Here is a 19678-nt window from a genome sequence, read left to right on the forward strand (position 1 = left end):
GCTGATCTTGAACCCCAAAACCATCCCTTCATCATGTGGACAATTAAAATGTGTTTGGTATAGAGGTCAACCGATATTGGTTTTTCACGGCTGAAACAGATCATTAATAGTTATTTAGACCAATAACCGATATTAGAGACTGATATGCATTTACAAGAAAATGAAAATCTTTCTATACATATATTTAGAATTTGGAATCTAGCAAATTCCATCACAAAACTTTGTCCAAATGACTTTAGCAAATGTTTAATCAAAACTGAAACTTTCAACGTTCACAGCAACTCTAGTGAAAATTTTGGTAAAAAATGAATAAATAAAAATAGCTCCCTGAGGTATTAAAAAGTAAAAATGCCTCCCATGCTGACACTTTCTTTATCCTTTTTAATGAATTAATTTTATTGATCATTAGAATTAAAAAAAAATATACAGATAATGGGCAAAATGCTAAATATCGGTCCAAAGATGCAACAAAAAAAGAACAAAAAAGAGTAAATGTATAAAACTATTTTTTTAAAAAAGCTAGGTGAAAATGTCCAGTGAACTATATTCATAATTATAAATTCAAATTATTTAACACAATTATTAAAATCTTTGAGCTTTTTTCAGGTGATTTCTGCTTTGTTTTTTTTTTGTTTATTTATTTGTTTTACTTTCTCTCTTTTTCTTTGTTTTTGATGGGTTTGATGTTTGGAATTTTTTGGGGGGCAATTTTTCTAGTAATTTCTTTTTAACCTCTGGGTCTTTTTTCTTTTGTTGCTCATTACCTTCTTTCCATGTTTTTGAATAGAATAAAACCAATTTGCCTAAGTCTCAAAAGTAAAAAAATAATAAGATTTTATTTCCATCTTTGCTAAGCGAGCATGTGTGAAAGGAATTTAAATCCCATCCCATATAGACACCTGTACCAAATATAAGCCTGTTGAGTTCAATGACTTAAGCAAATAATAAGTTTTATGGTATGTTGGTTTGTCCTCTGATGTCGATGTTACCTCAACTACTATCAGCAGGTGAATATCACATCTCAGATGTTGCAGTGTCCTTGATTTCACCATCAAGGTGACGACCCTGCTGGAGCAGCACTGCTATATGATGCTAACGCAGCTTTAAAAGAACACATAAATAAAGTGGACTAAATGTTCCCGTTCCTCATCTCAGTACATGCTGTATCTCTGCCCTCCCCTCTCAGTTCCTTCCCTCTGCCCTACCTTTGCTGAAGTAGCTCTTGCGGATGACGTCCAGGTGCTTGGGCCTGTCATCCATGGTGAAGTATCGCTGGTGGTGGATATCTGGGGCTCGGAGCAGCTCTCTGGGCCCGGCCGGCTTCACCTGCTCTGCCTTCAGGGCAATGGCTTGCTCCAGCAGGCCCAGGTTCCCTCGGGTGATGTCGAACATCTCCGACTCGTCCGTCACCGTGGAGCGCTGTGACAGGCTGTCCTCGTCATCGCGCTCGTCGTCCCCGTCAATGTCATCAAAGTCTCTCTCCTCCGACCTATCTGACCGCACCTCGATGATATCGGGAGAGGCAGAGGATGCAGTTTTGTGGATTTTATAGTTCTCACCTCTGAGGTTGGGGAAGTAGTCCTCCAGTGGACTGGCCCTGTGGGAGCTGGAGCTTAAAGGAGGGCTGGTTTTGTAATTTTGAAGCGGGCTAGGTTTGTGAGAGTCGTACATGTCAAGCGGACTGGCTCTGTTGGTATTGTAGTTTTCAAGAGGACTGGCTCTGTGTGAGTTGTAGTCCTCCAGGGGACTGGTCCTGTGGTCTTCAGCCTTGATGTGTGTTCCCTGAGCTGCTGCAGTGCTGGTGATGGTGCGGATGGCAGTTGGCACATCGGGAATGGGCAGAACGTGGTTCACCTCCCTGTGGTCTTTTTCATCTTTCTCCTCATCCTCCTCTTCTTCTGCTGGAGTGCTCTGCCTTTCCTGTGCTGGCCCTGCCATGTCTTCCTCCTCCTCCTCCTCCTCCTCCTCTTCCTCCTCTTCATCTTTGATCTGTTCATGGTGGACATCTTCGGTTAAGTACTGGTGGTTCTCCTGGCTCACGTGGTTGCTCCTGTCTGGGCATTCTTCTTGCTCCTCCTCTACCTCCTCCTCCTCCACTTCAGCTGCCTCCTTCTGCAGAACAGATGACTCTTCCGGTGCTTGAACTCTGTGTGCCACCTCCTCCTTTTCCTCCTTTATGTCCACTTCCTGCTCGTCCTCGACTTCTTCACCCTGTTCAGCCGCCACGGTGACATCCTCCTCAGCCTCCACAGCAACAGATGTCTGGGTGGCCACAGTCGGAGCAATGCTGTCGGAGACTCTGCCGAGGTGGAGGAGAGAGTTAGCCACCTCCTCAGCGCTCCGGGAGGGAGACTGACACTCCTGGGTTGCAGGTGGCGCTGCTCCAAGCTCGGGCTCGATGATCACGCACTCCTCTTCTGTGGAAACAGAGATGAAGAGGTCAGAGCTGTGACACAGAGGAAAATGTGAGTCACGCAGTAAGCTAAAGCTATTGTCAGCAATGTCATCATCATCACTGGCGTCACCTTGCTGCCTGCTAAGTCATTCACAGTGAAATAAAAGCAACTGCTGTGACAGAGAGATGGAAAACAGCATGTAGAGCTGAAAAAAACTCAATCACAGAGTCCCCTAGTGGTCATTAGGAGAAGTAGCAACTCCTAAAATATTTGTGACCAGTGTAAAGACTTTTTGAAACTTTTTTGTTTGTCATCTATCTGTCAGCTAGATTAACACAGACAACTGCACTCCATGATTTTATTTATTCTTTAGCCTCGACATGAAGCAAACACTCGGCTTTATTACTGCTCACTCCCTAAATACTGTATTGTAAATGACATTGCTTCTCCCGTCTACATGTTGATGTGTCCTCGGGTACTGATACTGAACCTTAAATTGCCTCTGATGGCTGTGTGTGAGTGCAGGTGATTGTTTAAATGAGTAGCAGGTAGCACCTAAATGTATGAATAGGACAGATGTTGACTGATGTTAGCATGTGGCTAAATGTAGCAGTGTACCTGCAGCCAGGGAATGACTGTTACTAAGTATAGTGGCACTTTCCACAGTGAAAATCACAAATATATGATCGCATGTTCTAGCAGGAATGTGACTTGCATTCAGGGAGAAATGAACAACATCGGCAACCATAATAACATGTTGCTATGATGTTAGCATTTAGCTACATGCAGCACTGTAGTTGTAGCCATGGAAGGCAGTGTTACGAAAAGCACAATAGGTCCCCTTCAATCAAATAACTGCAAATAACATGTGTGTGTGTGTTATAGCAATAATACACAAATAATGTGTGTGTGTGTGTGTGTGTGTGTGTTTTATTACTGATTATGGGGGTACCAAAGGGGATTTACTTCTTCTGTGAAGCAATAAGATAATAACTGTATATCTGTGTAGGAGCTTTCAAAAGTTTGGGTGAAAAAAAAAGGATAAAGCAAAAAAAATGACCCCGATGATGCCATAGTGATGTCATCAAGGTTATCTTGGCATAGACTTGAGCTTTAAATAGAAAGTCTACATTACTGACTGGAGGAGTGGAAAGACATCTTATGAGAGAGTTTGAGTGGCATTATAGGAAATGTGTAATTTCTGGATCTTAAACCATACAGGAAACTTATAATTAGGAATCCCATTTTGCTTTGATTTTGGATCACTTTGGGAGGACAGTAGCTCAATCCGTAGCGACCTGGCTTGGGAGCTGGAGAATTGTAGGTTTAAGTTCCAGTGCAGTGCAGTGTGTGTGTGTGTGTGTGTGTGTGTGTATGTGTGTGTGTGTGTCGCTAGAGGGGTGCAAGTTTGTCTCCTGGGCGCTGCCAAGATGCCCTTGAGTGCGGCAGCCAAACTACTAGGGGAGCCTGTCCATGGGCAGACCCTTCACTTTGCCATTTCTTCATTAATGCATGTGTGTCAGTGCTGTTTGTGTTTGGGTCTGTGTGTGTGTGTGTGTGTGTGTGTGTGTGTGTGTGTGTGTGTGTGTGTGTGTGTGTGTGTGTGTGTTTGTGTGTTTAATGTGCAAAAATAACAACAAAGTGAAAAAATTAATTTCCCCTCAGGGATCAATAAAGTGTATCTTCTTCTTTCTTCTTTCTCTTTTCTCCCATTTAATCTGTCTCGTGTGATTTTAGTTGTAGTAGACTCCTCCTCAGCAGTGAAGAGGAGGCAGAGATGTTTGTAAGAAGTTTGTCTCCGGCAGAAGGAGCTTACCTTCATCGGCTACAAATGTGTTCTCCTCCCTCTGATATGTCTCTTCTTCTTCCCTCCCCTCCTCCTCCTCCTCCATCTGTGTCTCCTCCTCATGTCTGTTCATCTGTGCATCCTGTGTCATGTCCTCTGTCCCCTCCTCTTTCTCCTCTTCTACAGCTGCCTCCCTGTCCTCCACCTCCACCTCCTCCACCTCCTTTGCATCTCCTGTTTTCTCTCCATCTTTCTCTCCCTCGCCCTCAGCCTCGCTGCTGGCGTCGCTCTCTGCGCTGAAGCCCTCGTCCAGGGCCAGTTTCAGGGGGTGTGACTTTCTCTTGGAGGCGGGACGCTCTGTCTCCTGGTCCTGCTCTTGTTCCTGCTCCTGCTCGGCCTCTGCCTCCTCCAGACGGCGCTTTCTGGCTATGGGGCAACCCAGAATGCTAAAGGAGAAGACAGGAGCTCATGAATAGCAAGCAGAATTGTAATCTGAAGTCACAAACACGCTTCTCTAATGAAAGCTCATGCACCTCATCCTGTCCATGAGTGACTTTAAGCAGCATGATGGAGGGTGTTTGTGTGCTTTGACATGAAGAAGGATGGAGTGGTTCAACATGTGGCCTGGGGGGGGCGCCATGCCGGCTCACTCAGACATCACAACCAATCTCAGCCAATTGACTGGAACGTTTAATGAATAACTTGTACGGCGAGGTGGGCGGGCGAGGCAGCAGAGGGTGAAATCCAATAAACCCCCTCTTACTCTCACCTGGGAGATGCCGAGGGAGATTGAGGGACGATCTATAAACAAAGTGCATCTGAAATTGCCCGCTGAACGAATACACATGTAAACAGATAGCTAATATCTGCCCCTCAATAAAGAGGAGTCACAAGCCAGTGAGCTGCCCCGAGTCGCGCAAGGTCTCTGAGGGTGAGCCACACAGATGGGGAGGGAGGGAGGATTCAGCTCAAGTAAAAGCTGAAGAAATCACATTTCACTGCTGTCCACTGAAAACTTTATCACTTAGGTTTAGATTTTAAGGTTCTGAGAGTTTTTGTGCAATCTGTAAAATGCCTAATCTCTAATAGTCTCAACACGCAACCTAAAAATTTAGATTTTAACCTTATTTTTGGTTTATTCTTTTACACAAGAAACGATGGAGTTTCAGCTAAGGGATTGTAACACTCATCTAAGGCAGCAGCCCCTAATCTTGGGGTCGGGGCAAAAGATAAACTTGCTCTGCCCCAGGGCCACTTTTGCAAAATGGCAGAAGGCCAGGGGCCATTTAATAACAAACTCTGCTACTGATCAGTACATATAAAATAAATGAATTGTCTGTTTTGTAACTTTTGATGTTAGCTGCCCTCACTCATCTTTGCATTGGTGTTCCTAGGATTTAAGGACACAACCGACCTTCGCTGGGGAGCCTAATATGACACTTATTTTTAGGGATGCACGATATTGGATTTTTTTGCCAATTTTGCCGATATATAACAACTCATTTCGCCAAAAATGATACGGATATTGTTTCCCAATCTAATTTCAGTGATCATCAAGTCTCTCCTGTATTGGAGTTAACATCACATTATGCATACTCTTATCCTGACGTCCCACCATCAGACAGAGACATTAAATACAGTGCTTTTCAGTGTATGTAATATTCATTCATTGTGCACAATAAGAAAAATACTTCAACTTAGGGTTGATGTTTTCTACATGTTTGTTTGGCAAAAGGAAAAAAATTATTGGTTTGTCAAATCGGCAGAAATCAGCATCTTGGCTGATTTCAATAATTAATTTTAAAGCCAATATCATCCGATAAAGATGACGTGTCGATATTAAGCTGCATCCCATTTTTTTTTTAGATAAACAAGCTCTATTTTGATGCTTTTAAGTGGATTCTGTTGTTTTAATTAAATAAAATAATTCAATTAAATTTAATTAAATTAAATAATTCTGGTGTGTTATTCTTATTTAAAGTACAAAAAGAATCACTTTCTTTTTTTTGTTGAATTATCATCACAAAGTCATACTTATCTTTTTAGATCACGTTACTATTATGATACGACACAATATGATACAATACAACATGATACGAAATTATACGATATGATGCAACACGATGCAATGCGATGCGATACGAAACAAAAAAATACGAAACGATACAAAACGATGCAATACGGTATGAAGTACGAAGTGATACAAAACAATTTTGAGATTACACTACGTTATACCCTAAAATATTTTTTGGGGGGATGGGGGGTTGAACAACTTTAATGACTAGGACTCCGTTACTTTGGTCTCAGTCTTGACTTGAATTCAGTAAACTTAATCTCCACGACATCCTTGATGTTAAAGACTTTTTTACAAGACAGCAGCAATATTTTCATTTCATTTTATTGTATTTATTCAAGCTAAATATCTGGACCACGCAGCACTGAGGAGAAGATATAAGCAGTACCACTCTCATGTTTGTTTGGTTAATATATATTTACAGCCAGCAGCTGCAGTTTAGCTTATTTTAGCATCAAGACTGGAGACAGCTAGACTAGCAGTAACATCCTGGAGTCTTGTGTGAGTGATGGGCTGCGGGACCAGCAAATAGTCCCTGTAAAAACACGTCTTACACTTTGGTTTTTGTGTGGATCAACCCTTTGAAAACTGAAGCAACATTACTTTTCTTGTGCTGCTTTCAGATGCCTTTCATAAGTATTTAACCCATTGAACTCTGAGCAAAATGGTGCAATTTCTTTCAAAAACGTGATAAAAAGGTAATGAGCAAGTTGGTAAGACATGATCCACAAATTGCAAGAAATTAGTAGATTTGGAAATATATTTTTTTAAAAGCTTAAAAGCTTTTTCCAAGGCTTGTTTTCCTTTTTTGTTGTTGTTTTTTTAATGTTCAGGGAATTTTCTTGCACTTTTTACAAATTTCTTGCTAATATTTATATAATTTCTTCTGTTGTTGCTCGTTGCTTTCCTCCCATGTTTTTGAAAAAATAAATGAATCAAGCCAATTTGCTGAGGTTTCAAAGGGTTAAATGAGCTATAAAATATGAGATGGTTCTGATCTTATCATCTTAACGCTCAGTGTATGTACCATAGTTTTGACATACTCCTTTAAAAAAAGTATCACGTGGTTGTTTCCACAAAGCAGATGCTGTGGGGCAGAGAGGACGAGGAGGACAGACAGACAGAGAAGAAGGACAGACAGAGGGTGGGTTTTTAATCTGCCCTACCTTCTGTGTCGTGAGTATCTCCCACTGATATGGCCAGAGCCATTGCATCCAGGGGTGGGGCAGCTGGATGGGATGGATGTTGGTTAGAGATTATGTTTAAGACACGGTGCATTTTTTAGTCCCTGTGCAGAAGCAGTGATAACCACGGGCCGTAAACACAGTAAATTAAGATAAACAAAGCAGAGACATGCAAACTGAGCACACAAATGCACATGCACAAAAATGTGACCCCCTCGCACCCCCATCCGTCTGACACATAATGCATGAATGCAGGTGGCATCAAGCCGGGGAGAACATAATATTGTATGTCGTACATCAACCCTGGCCTATATCCTGTTACTATGAGCGATAAGGATCAGCCGAGACCTGCTGTAATTTCCCCTGCTCTGCTCTCCTCACCAGTCATCATCATCAGGCCTCGCTCTCCCTGCCTCTCTCCTCTGATTCAGGTTGCTATGACCCCTCAGGACGGCTCATTTCAATTCTCATTAACTTCCCCCAGCAATTGCCCTTTATTACTCCAATTATCCTTATTATTAATTTCACTTATTAAAAAATGCTGCATTTGCATTTTAAATGAGGTGCTCCCTGCACTCTCTGCTTTTTTTTTGTCTTCTCCCCCTTAATCCACAAACCAAAGGGCTTTTTTGGAGCTCAGATCGATGCTCGGAGGTGAAGTGTGACAAAATGAGAGAGGATGAAAAAAAATCATTTAGGAGGAGGACAATAGGCTTCATGACAAGAGAGGCCCTGAGAGCTGCCGCCTGGGTTGGAAAGAGGGAAAACTGGGAACGTAGAGGAACAGAAAAACAAAATCATCGCCCTCCACCATCCTTCAATCAGACTATAAAAAGATCACACGCCCCTTTCATTGCATCCACACTCTTAGAAATAAAGTTTCCAAAAGGGTTCATCCTGAAGGGCTGAGGTACTACCCAGAACCAGTAGCTTCTTTAGAACTCTCTCTCTTAGAGGGTGGAAAGCTTCTGGTGAGAACCTCTACAGAGGGTTCTGGTTGGTGCCATTACGCGTTCTCTGTAGAACCTCTCATAGGGGGCTTTCTGAAAGGGTTCCAGTGTTCCAGTTGGAACTTTAATAAAAGGTTCACCGAGGAACCAAAAAGGGTTTTCCTACGGGAACAAACCTGAGAACCCTATATGGTTCTTGTTAGCACCTTTATTTCTAAGAGTGTAGTGTATGTGTTCAGAGCAGGAAACAGCAAAAGGCTGTGAGAAATCAATAGCAGCTGGTTGGAGGAACTGACCACGAGCTGAGAAGTGCTGATGAGAAGAAATAAAATATAGATATATGTAGTGCATCATCTAAAGAGGCACTGATAGTGAGTCTACGAGTGCCGGGGGCTGCGCTACGGTGCACATAAAAGAACTTTATGAAAGGGATTTGCACAAAGATGAAGGTGTTTCCTTACCTCAGCTCCTGTCCTACGAGCTCAATAGGAACTGAGGGAAGAGAGGGAAGAGAGAGGGAGAGAGAGGGAGAGAGGGGGGAGGAGAAGAAAGACACAGAGAGGGAGAACAAAGGTGAACGACTGCTCAGAAAGCTGCGCTGCTGCTGCTAAAAGAAACTCAGATCAATAAATCACAAATGCATACGAATCCCGCGAGGCTTCCTCATAGAGGCTTACACACTGCTGACTGCATGATCAGGAGGAAAACACACCACCTACACACTCACACACAAACACACACATGCAAACATACAAACACATGTTCACAAAGGTGAGCAGGAAACAAACAGGAGTACAAGCGCTGGCCTGCACAAACATGCTGTATGAATAACACACACACACACAATGGCATACACACAGAGGAGAAAACCTAAATCAGCCAAACTGCATCGTGCTGTTCAGGAAAAAAAAGTGACAATTATATGCAGACATCAGCAATAAAACATGATTAATTGTTGCACTTTAGTTATCATAATTGGCAAAATGAAATTAAAAGGAAAACTGCCATCATCAGTAGAAAACTGCACTTCTTTCAGGGACAACTTATAGTAATTGCCTTCAAAACATAAATCAAGCTCTGCGCACAAACAACACACACACACACACATCGCTCTCAGCTGGCTATGGGCATCGATTGGGAGTTGAGCGATAGAATGAGTTTGGAGAAATATCCTATTTTCATTTGGAGCGAACGAGAAAACAATACGATCCTAGAGAATTCACTTTGGGCTCCGATATCACATGCATTAATCACATGTCAGAAAAAGCCCGGGTATCAAGATACACTAAGAGTAGAGGAAATACACACACTAACGCACGCAATGTTGATGAGAGTGTGTGTGTGTGTGTGTGTGTGTGTGTGTGTGTGTGTGTGTGTGTGTGCGCAGCATCTTGGTTTCTCAGTCTTTCATCATGCTGCTGGAATGACTGGACGCCTTCCTGTGCTCTGAACACCCTGTGAACTGTTTCTCTGCTGCCTCGCTTCCGAACTTCCAAACACACACACACACACACACACACACACACACACACACACTTGTTCGCACAAACACGTGAAGAGAGATGTATCCATATGTGCATATGCACAAATATAAAGACAACACACAAACGCACACTGATGCACACTTTCTTTACTGCATGTCCATATGTACACAAACATAAAAATGCACACAGGCACAAACATGCATACTGCATTTATTCAAAACATATCTGTATTTGGATTATACCAGAAGTAGGTGTTTTTTGAAATAGCTAGCAATGATCTAAACTGTTTCGTTCTCTGTGATAAATTGCTTTCTACTACCATTTTTCTTTTCAAGTGTTTATGTTTAAGTGGAGCTGCTCACAACATAAACAACATAACACAAAGACTTAACCATGTGCTTAAATTGATTAAAAAAATAGTCTAAGCAAAAAACTTTTTAGGGTAGAAATAGACAGTAGGTTATATTCTGTATGGGCAGCAAGTGACTCATGAACATGTCAAAGTTGTAAAAAAAACCCACTTTATTTTGAATTTCCAGGACAGAGCTTTTATTTTGAAGGGCTGTCTCTGTTTATTCTTGCAGTATATTTTATTTGTTTGGGTTCTAAACCAATGTGTTGGTTTGCATTTTGAACAATAAAAGTGTATATGTGGTAATTCATCTAAAGTGTGGACTTTAAACTCATGTCTAAGAAACCTGAACCCCGTGGCTGGACCAGTGGGGAACCACTGATTCACAGTTTATGCACATACATCCATACATACATTAACATGAACATGTACACAGACACACAGACACACAGACACACAAACAGGCATTAGTGATCATATAGAACACACACACACACACACACACACACACACACACACACACACACACACACACACACACACACACACACACACACACACACACACACTGCTGCTGCACTCAGCTGACCAGTGGAACTGATCGGAGCAAGTGAAGGAGTGAATGTGTGAATGCGTATTAAACTTTGTGTGTGTGTGTGTGTGTGTGTGTGTGTGTGTGTGTGTGTGTGTGTATGCTCCAGGACAAAGGGAAAGGTGGGTCCCGATAGACCATGATTTGAACTGGTATGAAAAAATTCCTCGTAAACCACCCATACCTGTATAGGTGTGTACATGCATGCGTGTGTGCATGTGTTCGTGCATGGGTGCCTGCATGTGTGTGTGTTCTGAAGCACCTTCAGGGGACACAAGGCCTGACATGATGGGACAAATGACAAACACTCACCTCTGATTCCCTTGGACCGAGTGCGGGTTCGCTTGTCGTCACCCTCTACACTCATCTGGGATGGAGAGAAGAGAGAAAGAGGAAGAGAGTGTGTAGAAGAGGAAACAGAGAAGAGAGAAAAGAGACCATCAGCAGTAATTTCTCAATGCTCTCACTGTATTCCAGCACACATCCACAGGTAATCGTCTTTCCTCTGCTTCAAAAGCGCTGCTATAATAACCCTCACTTCCAATGTTCCCATTGAAACACACCAAAGGTACCACTGACACAATGAGACGATCGTATCTTTAATTCTTGCAAAACATTGTCTCTCCCGTCCCCTCCTCACCCGCCGTTATCTCTCCCCACCAAAAAATAAAAACACCCTTCAGCCTTCCATCCTTCATCACACAGGAGGCAGAAATAAAAGCCACGCCGTATGGACGGGAAAACAAACCCTGTTGTTCAAGCCACTTTTCAAATCCCTTTCCCACACACACACCTCCCATCACTCCCTGTAATTTCCTGCACCTGAATGGTACACATGATTGTACACTGTGCCGAGGCAACAGGCAGTCCCTCTGTTTACAGGGGCCACGGCCCCTGACAATCCCAACTCTGCTGAATGTAAAAATAAAGCAAAAACACCCAGGCCGCTAAAAAGCCACAGTAATAACCCTTTTAAGATGAGGAGCAGTGTGTGACAGTGTGTGTGTGTGTGTGTGTGTGTGTGTGCGTGTGTGTTTGTGTGTGTGTGTGTGTGTGTGTGCCCGCTGCTTACTCCTGGCTCGGCTTTTAAGCCACAAAGGAGCAGGTGTTAACCCCACTGCCACACACACACACACACACGTATTGACCCTTGGCCACACCTCCTCTGCTCTACCTCTGCTCGCTCAGCGCTGCTCTCGGTGCACTCTAAAGCTATCAGATGCTTTTTAGACACAATGGAGCCATTAGCTTTGATTACTGGACTGTTTTTTTTTTTTATTTTTTGTTTTTTATATCGCAGGTCTCCCCTCTTTCTCCCTTTCTGTCTCCCACTTCCTCCCTCCTGTACACTCCCCCCCAAAATAACTCCCTTTATCCCCCCAGTTGCCCACACCTCCCCTCTCCTTGCCCGGGCACTTAGCTGCTTTGTTGCCTCTCTATAGTTAAGTTGGCACGGCCACAGTGGGATTCAAACACCCTGTTCTTCCTTTTCTCCCCCACCTCCCCCTCTCTCCCTCTCTCTCTTTGGCAATGCCCCTTTCCTGCTAATAGACTACTTGTGAAAAGACGGAGGGAGAGAGGGATGAGAGGAAGATGAAGCACGCTGTTGTTGTTGTTGTTAAGGGCTGCGCTTCATTCATTAGCGTCTAGTGTTTGGCCGGAGGTACAGGTGCAGGCGCAGGCCCCTCCCTCACTTGGCCTGCTCCTCTCTCTCTTTCTCTCTCTTTCTCTCTCTCGCCGCTCTTTTGATCAAGCGCTGTTAATGTAGGAGTCGTGCAACAAGCAGCAGCGTTGTGCCCTGCCTGAAGGGAGTAGTTGACTCCTTCAGTGCTCCACTCACAGTGCGATGTGGGAAGACAAGCAGATGAGTGTGCAGTGAAGAGTTTTCTCTGTGTGTGTTTGTGTGTGTGTGTGTGTGTGTGTGTGTGTGTGTGTGTGTGCGTGCGTGTGTGCGTGTGTGTGTGTGTGCGCGCGCGCGCGTGCGCGTGCTCCACTTTAAGTGAATGGCTGCCTGTGCACAGTTCAAAGTCCATTTCCTCACACTCAACTGCCTGCACTTGCTTCTGCGCATGTCTGAAATAACGCTGGCCGTTATATCAATTTTATCGATATATCACAATACAAGACTAGATATCGTCTCAGATTTTGTTGTTGTGTTGTTTTTATCTGGTTTTAAAAGCTGCATTACAGGTGATGTAATTTTCTGAACTTACCAGACTGTTCTTGCTGTTCTATGATTTGCCTTTACCCACTTAGTCATTACCAACCCTCCGATATCGCTGCAATATCGATATTTAGATATTTCGTCAAAAATATCATTATATTTGATTCTCTTCCTATCATTCAGCCCTAGTCCAAAAGAAACAGAGGTGGAATATAAGCATTGTGATTTAGGGGCCATTTTCACAGCAACAGTTCTTGCATGAAACATGAAACTTTTGTTGCGGTTTGGCCTTTTGTTCATATGAAAACGGCATTTTGGGGGCCTGAAAACACTAACTTTTGAAACTGGGTTTCAGAGTGTATTTTTTTGAAAAAAACACCCTCTCTGTCATTGGGTAAACTGAAAGTGTACGAATCCTGTGGGAACGGTGACATTACAGCCACATTTTGTGCATGCACGTTATGTTTCAGACAAACAGTCATGCGCATATAGAAAGACAACAATGGCGGACTACCGAGCTGTTTGTGCTGTCATATTTAAGTTGCAACAACTTCACAACATTAAGTAAATACAGCAACATTTTAAGTAATCTTCACAATTCAAAATAAAGTAAACATAAATTAAGATTTATCGTTATATTTACTTTCTTTATTTGGGGCAATCGGTTTCCAAGATTATTTTAAGTCAGGTCAACTTGACAGATTTACAATGTATGTAGGCTGAAAAATGGCCCCTATGGAATTGTTTATAGGTTCAATATTGGCCCAATGCAAATTGCCAACATGGGTGGATTTACCCAAGAGGGCCCTACATGGTTCATTCTTGGGCTACCTGGGTACCGAGTTAATTTTATTTTTTTCATATTACATGAGCTACTCGGCACCCCCATTAAAATAAAGTAGAAATTCTGCTTTTAATTTTTTTTTTACCATAAGTAAATGTCGGCATTGTGCAGTTCTGCAAACCAAACATATGATAGATTTGCATGTTTCATACGAATCATATTAGTGTTTCTTAGGTGACTGAGTATATGAGCTGACTTTGGCATTGAGAGGTGGAGGGGAGGATGGATGGCCCGACACATACTGTAACTGGGAAGTTTGAGCCAAAACATAATCTTTTTCCGAACCATAACCAAGTGCTTTTTGTGCATAAACCTAACCACATTTTAACCACAGCGTTTTAAAAAATGTAAAGTTTTCGCTTCATAATATGCAAATGTTACCTATTTATGGTTTGTAAAAATATCAAATGCTGCATTTTTTCTGGCAATTGGGTTGCGTCTTCCACCACAACTAAGGAGTGTTGGACAGATCTGGTAAAATGATATTATCAACATTTAAGGATTGCGATTTAACATATTACAGTGTATCACAATATGTTTCAAGGTGATTTTTTGCAGTAGTTGAAAAATCTAATTTTAGGAGCTAGCGGTGCATCCTTAATGACTCTGCCTGTTTTAGTGGTCCATGTTCTTTGCATTTGTGGCAGTGATATGTTTTTATGTTGAAGACTGGATGAAGATAGATTACAACAGTAAAGGATCCAGCGGTCAGGGGTATAAACATAACAGAAAATGAACCGCTGCCATGAATCTTTGCATGTAAAATATAAAATATAAATTAAAAATCAATACAGTGTCACAAGCATATAAAGGGCATATAAAGGGATACTAAAGTGTTCAAAAACACAGAAAAAAGGCATTGAGCAACTTAGCGGAAAATTTGCATTAAAAAATGCTAAAAAAAAAAAAAAAAAAGTACAAGAAACTTACTGGAAAAAAATTAGAAAGGAAAAAAAACAAAAACAAAAACAAACAAGGAAATGACCTGAAAACAGTGTTAAAAAAGCTTTAAATATATTAATTATAAAATCAATTTTAAAGCAATTAATAAAAATATATTGAATAAAATTATGGGACATATTTCCCTAGCTTTTTAAAAAAATATATTGTCCAAATCTAATAGTTTCTTGCAATTTGTGGAACAGTTCTTGTCAAGTAGCTCATAGCCCCAAAGGTTTAAATACTTGTGAAGGTGTCTGAATGCAGCATAGGAAAGTGATGTCAATCCAGGTGTCAAAGGGTTAATATTTTCTTACACTCTAATATGGATCTGAGTAAATATGATATGACGAGAAAAGGTATTTTGTTGTTGTCTTTTCATCTGCATCCCTCCCTCTGTAAAAGCACAAACCACAGCTGAGGTGAGCTGCAACTGTGAATGCTCATGAACTGAGTGTTGACCTGTGAATGTTAAGAGAGGAAGTGGAAGCTAAAAGTTGATGAATCAAACACTAACATGGCTGGATTTGCAGAAAATATGTTGGTGAATTTGCATGACTGAATGTAGATGGATAGCGAAAGAGAGCAAAGGAGTTATGAATATAAGTGTGTGTGAGAGAAAAGTGTGTGTGAACGAGACCAAAGCACACACTCCACCTTCATGAAGAGATTATATAGTATTCTGTTCCCTCCTGTATTTTTCTTTTTTTCATCCTCCTTCCTTTGCCTCCTCCTTATATTGATAGTCATCGGATGAATCAAAACCTGAACTGAAAAGGGGCCCCTATTGCTTTCATGTTTGCGTAACCATAGTTACGCACATTTAAATAGGTAAGCACATCTGAGTTCTCCTCTTTTTCCTGTCCCTTTTCTCAATTCCAGCTCATTAAATTTGTATGAACACAAAGTCACAGCGAGTGAATCCAGATGCAGCCAGGCAGGCATTCACCTGATTTTCATAATCTCTTTCAAAGGCGCTCCGTTTTTTTAATGTATGTTCAAAACTTGTCCTTTACCTTGTTGTGTGTTAATAAGACTCCTTGAACGGTGTATGTAGGTGGGCCTGCACGGTGCCGGCGATGTCTTATGCAGAAAAGAGAATGAAGGAAAGAGAAAATGAGAGGAGGGAGTGTGTGAGCTAGAGTGAATGTGTGCACATGTGTCTTGGGGTTTAACTAGTGTGAAATGTGGTGTGGAGCAGCGGCAGAGGAAGAAGAAAAAGAAGGGGGAGGAGGAAGAGGAGGAGGAGGAAGACGTGGCTCATCCCTACAGGCTGTGTTGTACATTATCAATTATGTCCTTCTTTGTGTGCAACGGTCGGTGCAGGAGGGCCCCGGCTCTGCTCTGCATTCTGACAGCTCTATGTAAATGGCTGGCTGGGGGCAATGACTTCAGAGAGAAGGTCACCCTCCGTCCCCCGGTGCACATAAATGACTCTTTTATTCATTTTCAGGTGTACAAGAGCAGATGAGGGGGAAGGAGAGGGTTAAGGTGGGGTGGAGATGCGGCGGAGAGGGGTTCGCAAACTGGCAACGAAGACTGACATCTCCAAAAATTACCTGCGGACAGCAGCTGCCAATTAGAGGTGCGCTTTTGCACACTCCAACCCCCCCTCCCTCCTCGACAGGCAGACCACGCTGCGCAGCCTCCATGTTGGATCACCGCACGCCGAGCCCTTCCACAGTTTCACTTTAATAATTCACACAAGGCAGGGCGGAGTACTGAGGCGGGAGGAGGGGAGACGGCGTGTTTCTCACTTCATATGCGAATAAAAAAAAGACTGTGTGACTGCATAATGGGTCAGATGTGAGCATGTGTGCTGACAGAGGCTTGCCATTTTACAGCGTGAGTCATCCCGACGTGATTTTGGCGTTCAACACTAAACATCTTTTCATCTCCAATCCCGAGTTCATTCATCGCACTTCGCTTGCAAGTCGAAAAAGATAATAAGAAGCTTGTGTGACAGATATCACAAGTGTGAGGCCAAACAGACGCTTCACATGATGTAGTGTTTGAACCCCTCCCTCCCCTCCTCCACGCATCCCTCAGCTGCAGAAATCAAACCAAATCAATAAAAGTCATCTCTTCAGATGAACCTGAGCCATCACGGGGGGAAGTAAAACTACTTTTACTGGGCCCAGGGGAAAACAACCCCCACTCCTCTCTCTTTCAATCTCCTCTCAATCCCTCCATCTCTTTGTTGAGTGTCACACTCTCAGTTGTGATGCACGGGTAAAAAAAATGGACCAGATGTTTTCAGAGTGGAGAAATAACCTTGAAATGGTGGCAATTTGGGTCAGAAGTTTTTGAGTGAGGAAAGAGTGGAGACACATTGTAAAATCTGACAAGGTGATTTTACTTGAAAAAAATCGATATATTTTTTTAGTTTTAAAACTAAATTTTGGTTTTAGCAGCTTCAGTAAATAAAGTATACTGTGCTATATTCTGCAAATCTGACAAGCTGATTTTACTTTACTAAATATTATTTATTATTAACTATTACTATAACAATCTTGGAAGCCAATTGCCTTGAAAAGAAAGTAAATATGACCATAAATCTCAAGTTAAGTTTACATGAAATTGAGTTGTATTTACTTAATTTTGTGAACTTAATGCAACTTAAAAATGATGTGAAGTGGAATTATCTTATTCTTTCTAAATGTTAGTAAATATAACTACAATTCGCACTTTATTTTGTATTTCATTATTTAGTTTACTTAAAGTTTAGTTACAGCGAAGTACACGTAACACTTTGATATAAAGTAAACATGAATTAAGATTTACAGTTATATTTGTTCTCCTTTTTCAATTTCCAAGATTATTTGAAACAAGATCAGCTTGTCAGATTTTACAGCGTAGGTTTCGGATCGTGGGAGAAAGCAGGGAGAAGAGAGTGCGTTTTTCTACTCTGCTGATAAGGAGGAATATCATCGACAAAAAAAGTATGAGCAGCTCAAGGACATCCTTTTGAGTTTCTTTTTTTTTTTTGATTGTGTTTCAAATAAAAAAAATCCTGTGAAGTGAACTCAGCAGCGGGAAAACGCTGAGCTGTGCCATGCTGAGCTTAACTAAACTGAACTAAGCTGAGCTGGGCAGAGAGGCAGAGGATGGGCAGGGCAGAGCGGGAGGTTTGATGTGCTGTTTGATTCATGTTTTTCTGTCCAGCGCGGCCATCAACCCCCCCAAACACACACACACACACACACACACACACACACACACATCCTCCATCTTTCTGCCTCCACCCTTTTTTTACTTTCCACGCTGAGTTAGGGATTGGGGAAATGCCCAGGAAGCAAAATCAGGTTGTGTGTGTGGGGGGTGTGTGTGTGTGGGAGGGGGGGGGGCTGCAGGGGCCTTGTCACTCACCATGATTGGTCGACGGCTCTGCAGTCTCTGGGAGGCCTGACAGCGGCTGCTGGTCCTCTCGCCTCGTGTCCACCGCTGGTTCACCAGCTCGCCCCGAAACTCATTTTCTATGGAACAAACAAGGGGGAGGGACCAGAGGGGGAAGGGAGGAGGGGAGTGTAAGATTTTGGAAAGAAGGGGAAAAAAAAGAGTTGTCATATGAAATCAACAGCATCAGCACCAATGGATGGGGCAGTAGTTTGGATAAAAGAAGGAGGGGGAGGGCCCTACTTTGAGGGAAGGTTGGGGCACTCGAGCATGCTGCAGACACTCCTTTATTAACTAAAGGAACAGTGTGTGTACCTCACACACACACGCACACACACACACACACAGAGAGAGGCATGGTTAAGTGCCCCAGCTGGGGTCCCTGTCAGTCTGCTATTAGAATCAATCAAATTTGCGCATTTTTATCGAGCTTTTCAGGGTGCATATATAAGCGAACAGGGGGATGGGCGCTGCGAGGGGAGTGGGGGTGAAGCATGGTCAGTAAATAATGAATCATACATAAATCAAGCCTCTTTTTTCTCCCCCTCTCTCCTGTGTTTTCTTTTTTTCATCAAGGTAATAGCGCTTCGCTTCATCTTCCAGATCGGCCCCGCAGAAACACACTAAATCTATCACAAATCCATTCTTCCTCCTTTCTGAGAAAGGTTTGAAATACAAAACACAGAGTTCTCCCAACAGTCGAGGTGGTCGTATTTTTTTTCTCTTTCAAGTTCAGGGAGAGTGCAGAGTATTTTTCTATGAATGCCCAAGGCTGAACTTTTCAACTAGCTGTAAGACACTTCAGCTGCGAGACTCTGAAACAAGCATTCCCTCTCTCTCTCTTTCTATGCACTGCGCGCTGATACAGTGAAATGTGACTCTTTTCGGATATATATACACACATCCATACCCTTTAGCTTTCACCTTTCTATGGATTGTACGTGTTTGCAGCAGGCAGCAGAACGCAGTGAAAGAAGGATGTGCCCTTGAGTTTACAGTGACTCCTATTCTGTGTGGGCCACCTACAGTGTTTGTGTGTCCTTTAACAACATCTAGGAGGAAAAAACACTCAAGGTTTGGGTCAGCGCACTCTATTGAAAATGTAAATTGAAACTGCAACATTGTGGAAGCACAATCATTAACAAATCACAGTTTATACAGATGGAATTCAAGGCAAAATATTCTACTTAGAATTTAAAAACTGACTGAAGATTCCAAATTCGAAATGGTTGCTGTGGTATAGCTCTTTCAATTCACCTGCAGAGGTCTTGGGAGGCAGCAAAGCATAAACCTCTTTATACATGAACTTGGACATGAATCTCTGGCCTTTGTAAAGCACAAAATGAAAAAAAATCCATCTGATTTTCTTAGTAGTGGAATGAAAAAAGCACTGTACTTAAGTATGAATTTTAGGTACTTTTTTACATGGCACTTAATACTTTTACTCCACTACATTTAAGAGGTAAACGCTGAACTTTTTACTTCAGTCCATTGATCTGAAAGCTTTAGATACTTTA

The 19678-nt window shown here is 42.3% G+C and overlaps 1 protein-coding gene across 10 annotated transcripts in view; it reads right to left on the reverse strand.

The window, feature by feature from the left end:
* Positions 1-19678, reverse strand: part of myt1b (myelin transcription factor 1b) — a 144763-nt gene that overhangs the window by 21231 nt on the left and 103854 nt on the right. For 9 of the 10 annotated variants that reach the window (XM_088082623.1, XM_088082622.1, XM_088082619.1 and 6 more), the window contains 6 exons: positions 18135-18241; positions 11131-11185; positions 8852-8882; positions 7423-7485; positions 4213-4628; positions 1206-2417 (listed from right to left, as the gene is read on the reverse strand). In XM_088082623.1, coding sequence (XP_087938749.1) covers positions 1206-2417; positions 4213-4628; positions 7423-7485; positions 8852-8882; positions 11131-11185; positions 18135-18241 — 1884 coding nt within the window. The remainder of the gene's footprint in view (positions 1-1205; positions 2418-4212; positions 4629-7422; positions 7486-8851; positions 8883-11130; positions 11186-18134; positions 18242-19678) is intronic. The other variant, XM_088082618.1, reaches the window with a different exon arrangement.

This window comes from Plectropomus leopardus, chromosome 9 (assembly GCF_026936395.1).
Source record: "Plectropomus leopardus strain MGB_pleo_1.0 chromosome 9, ASM2693639v1, whole genome shotgun sequence".
NCBI lineage: Eukaryota > Metazoa > Chordata > Actinopteri > Perciformes > Serranidae > Plectropomus > Plectropomus leopardus.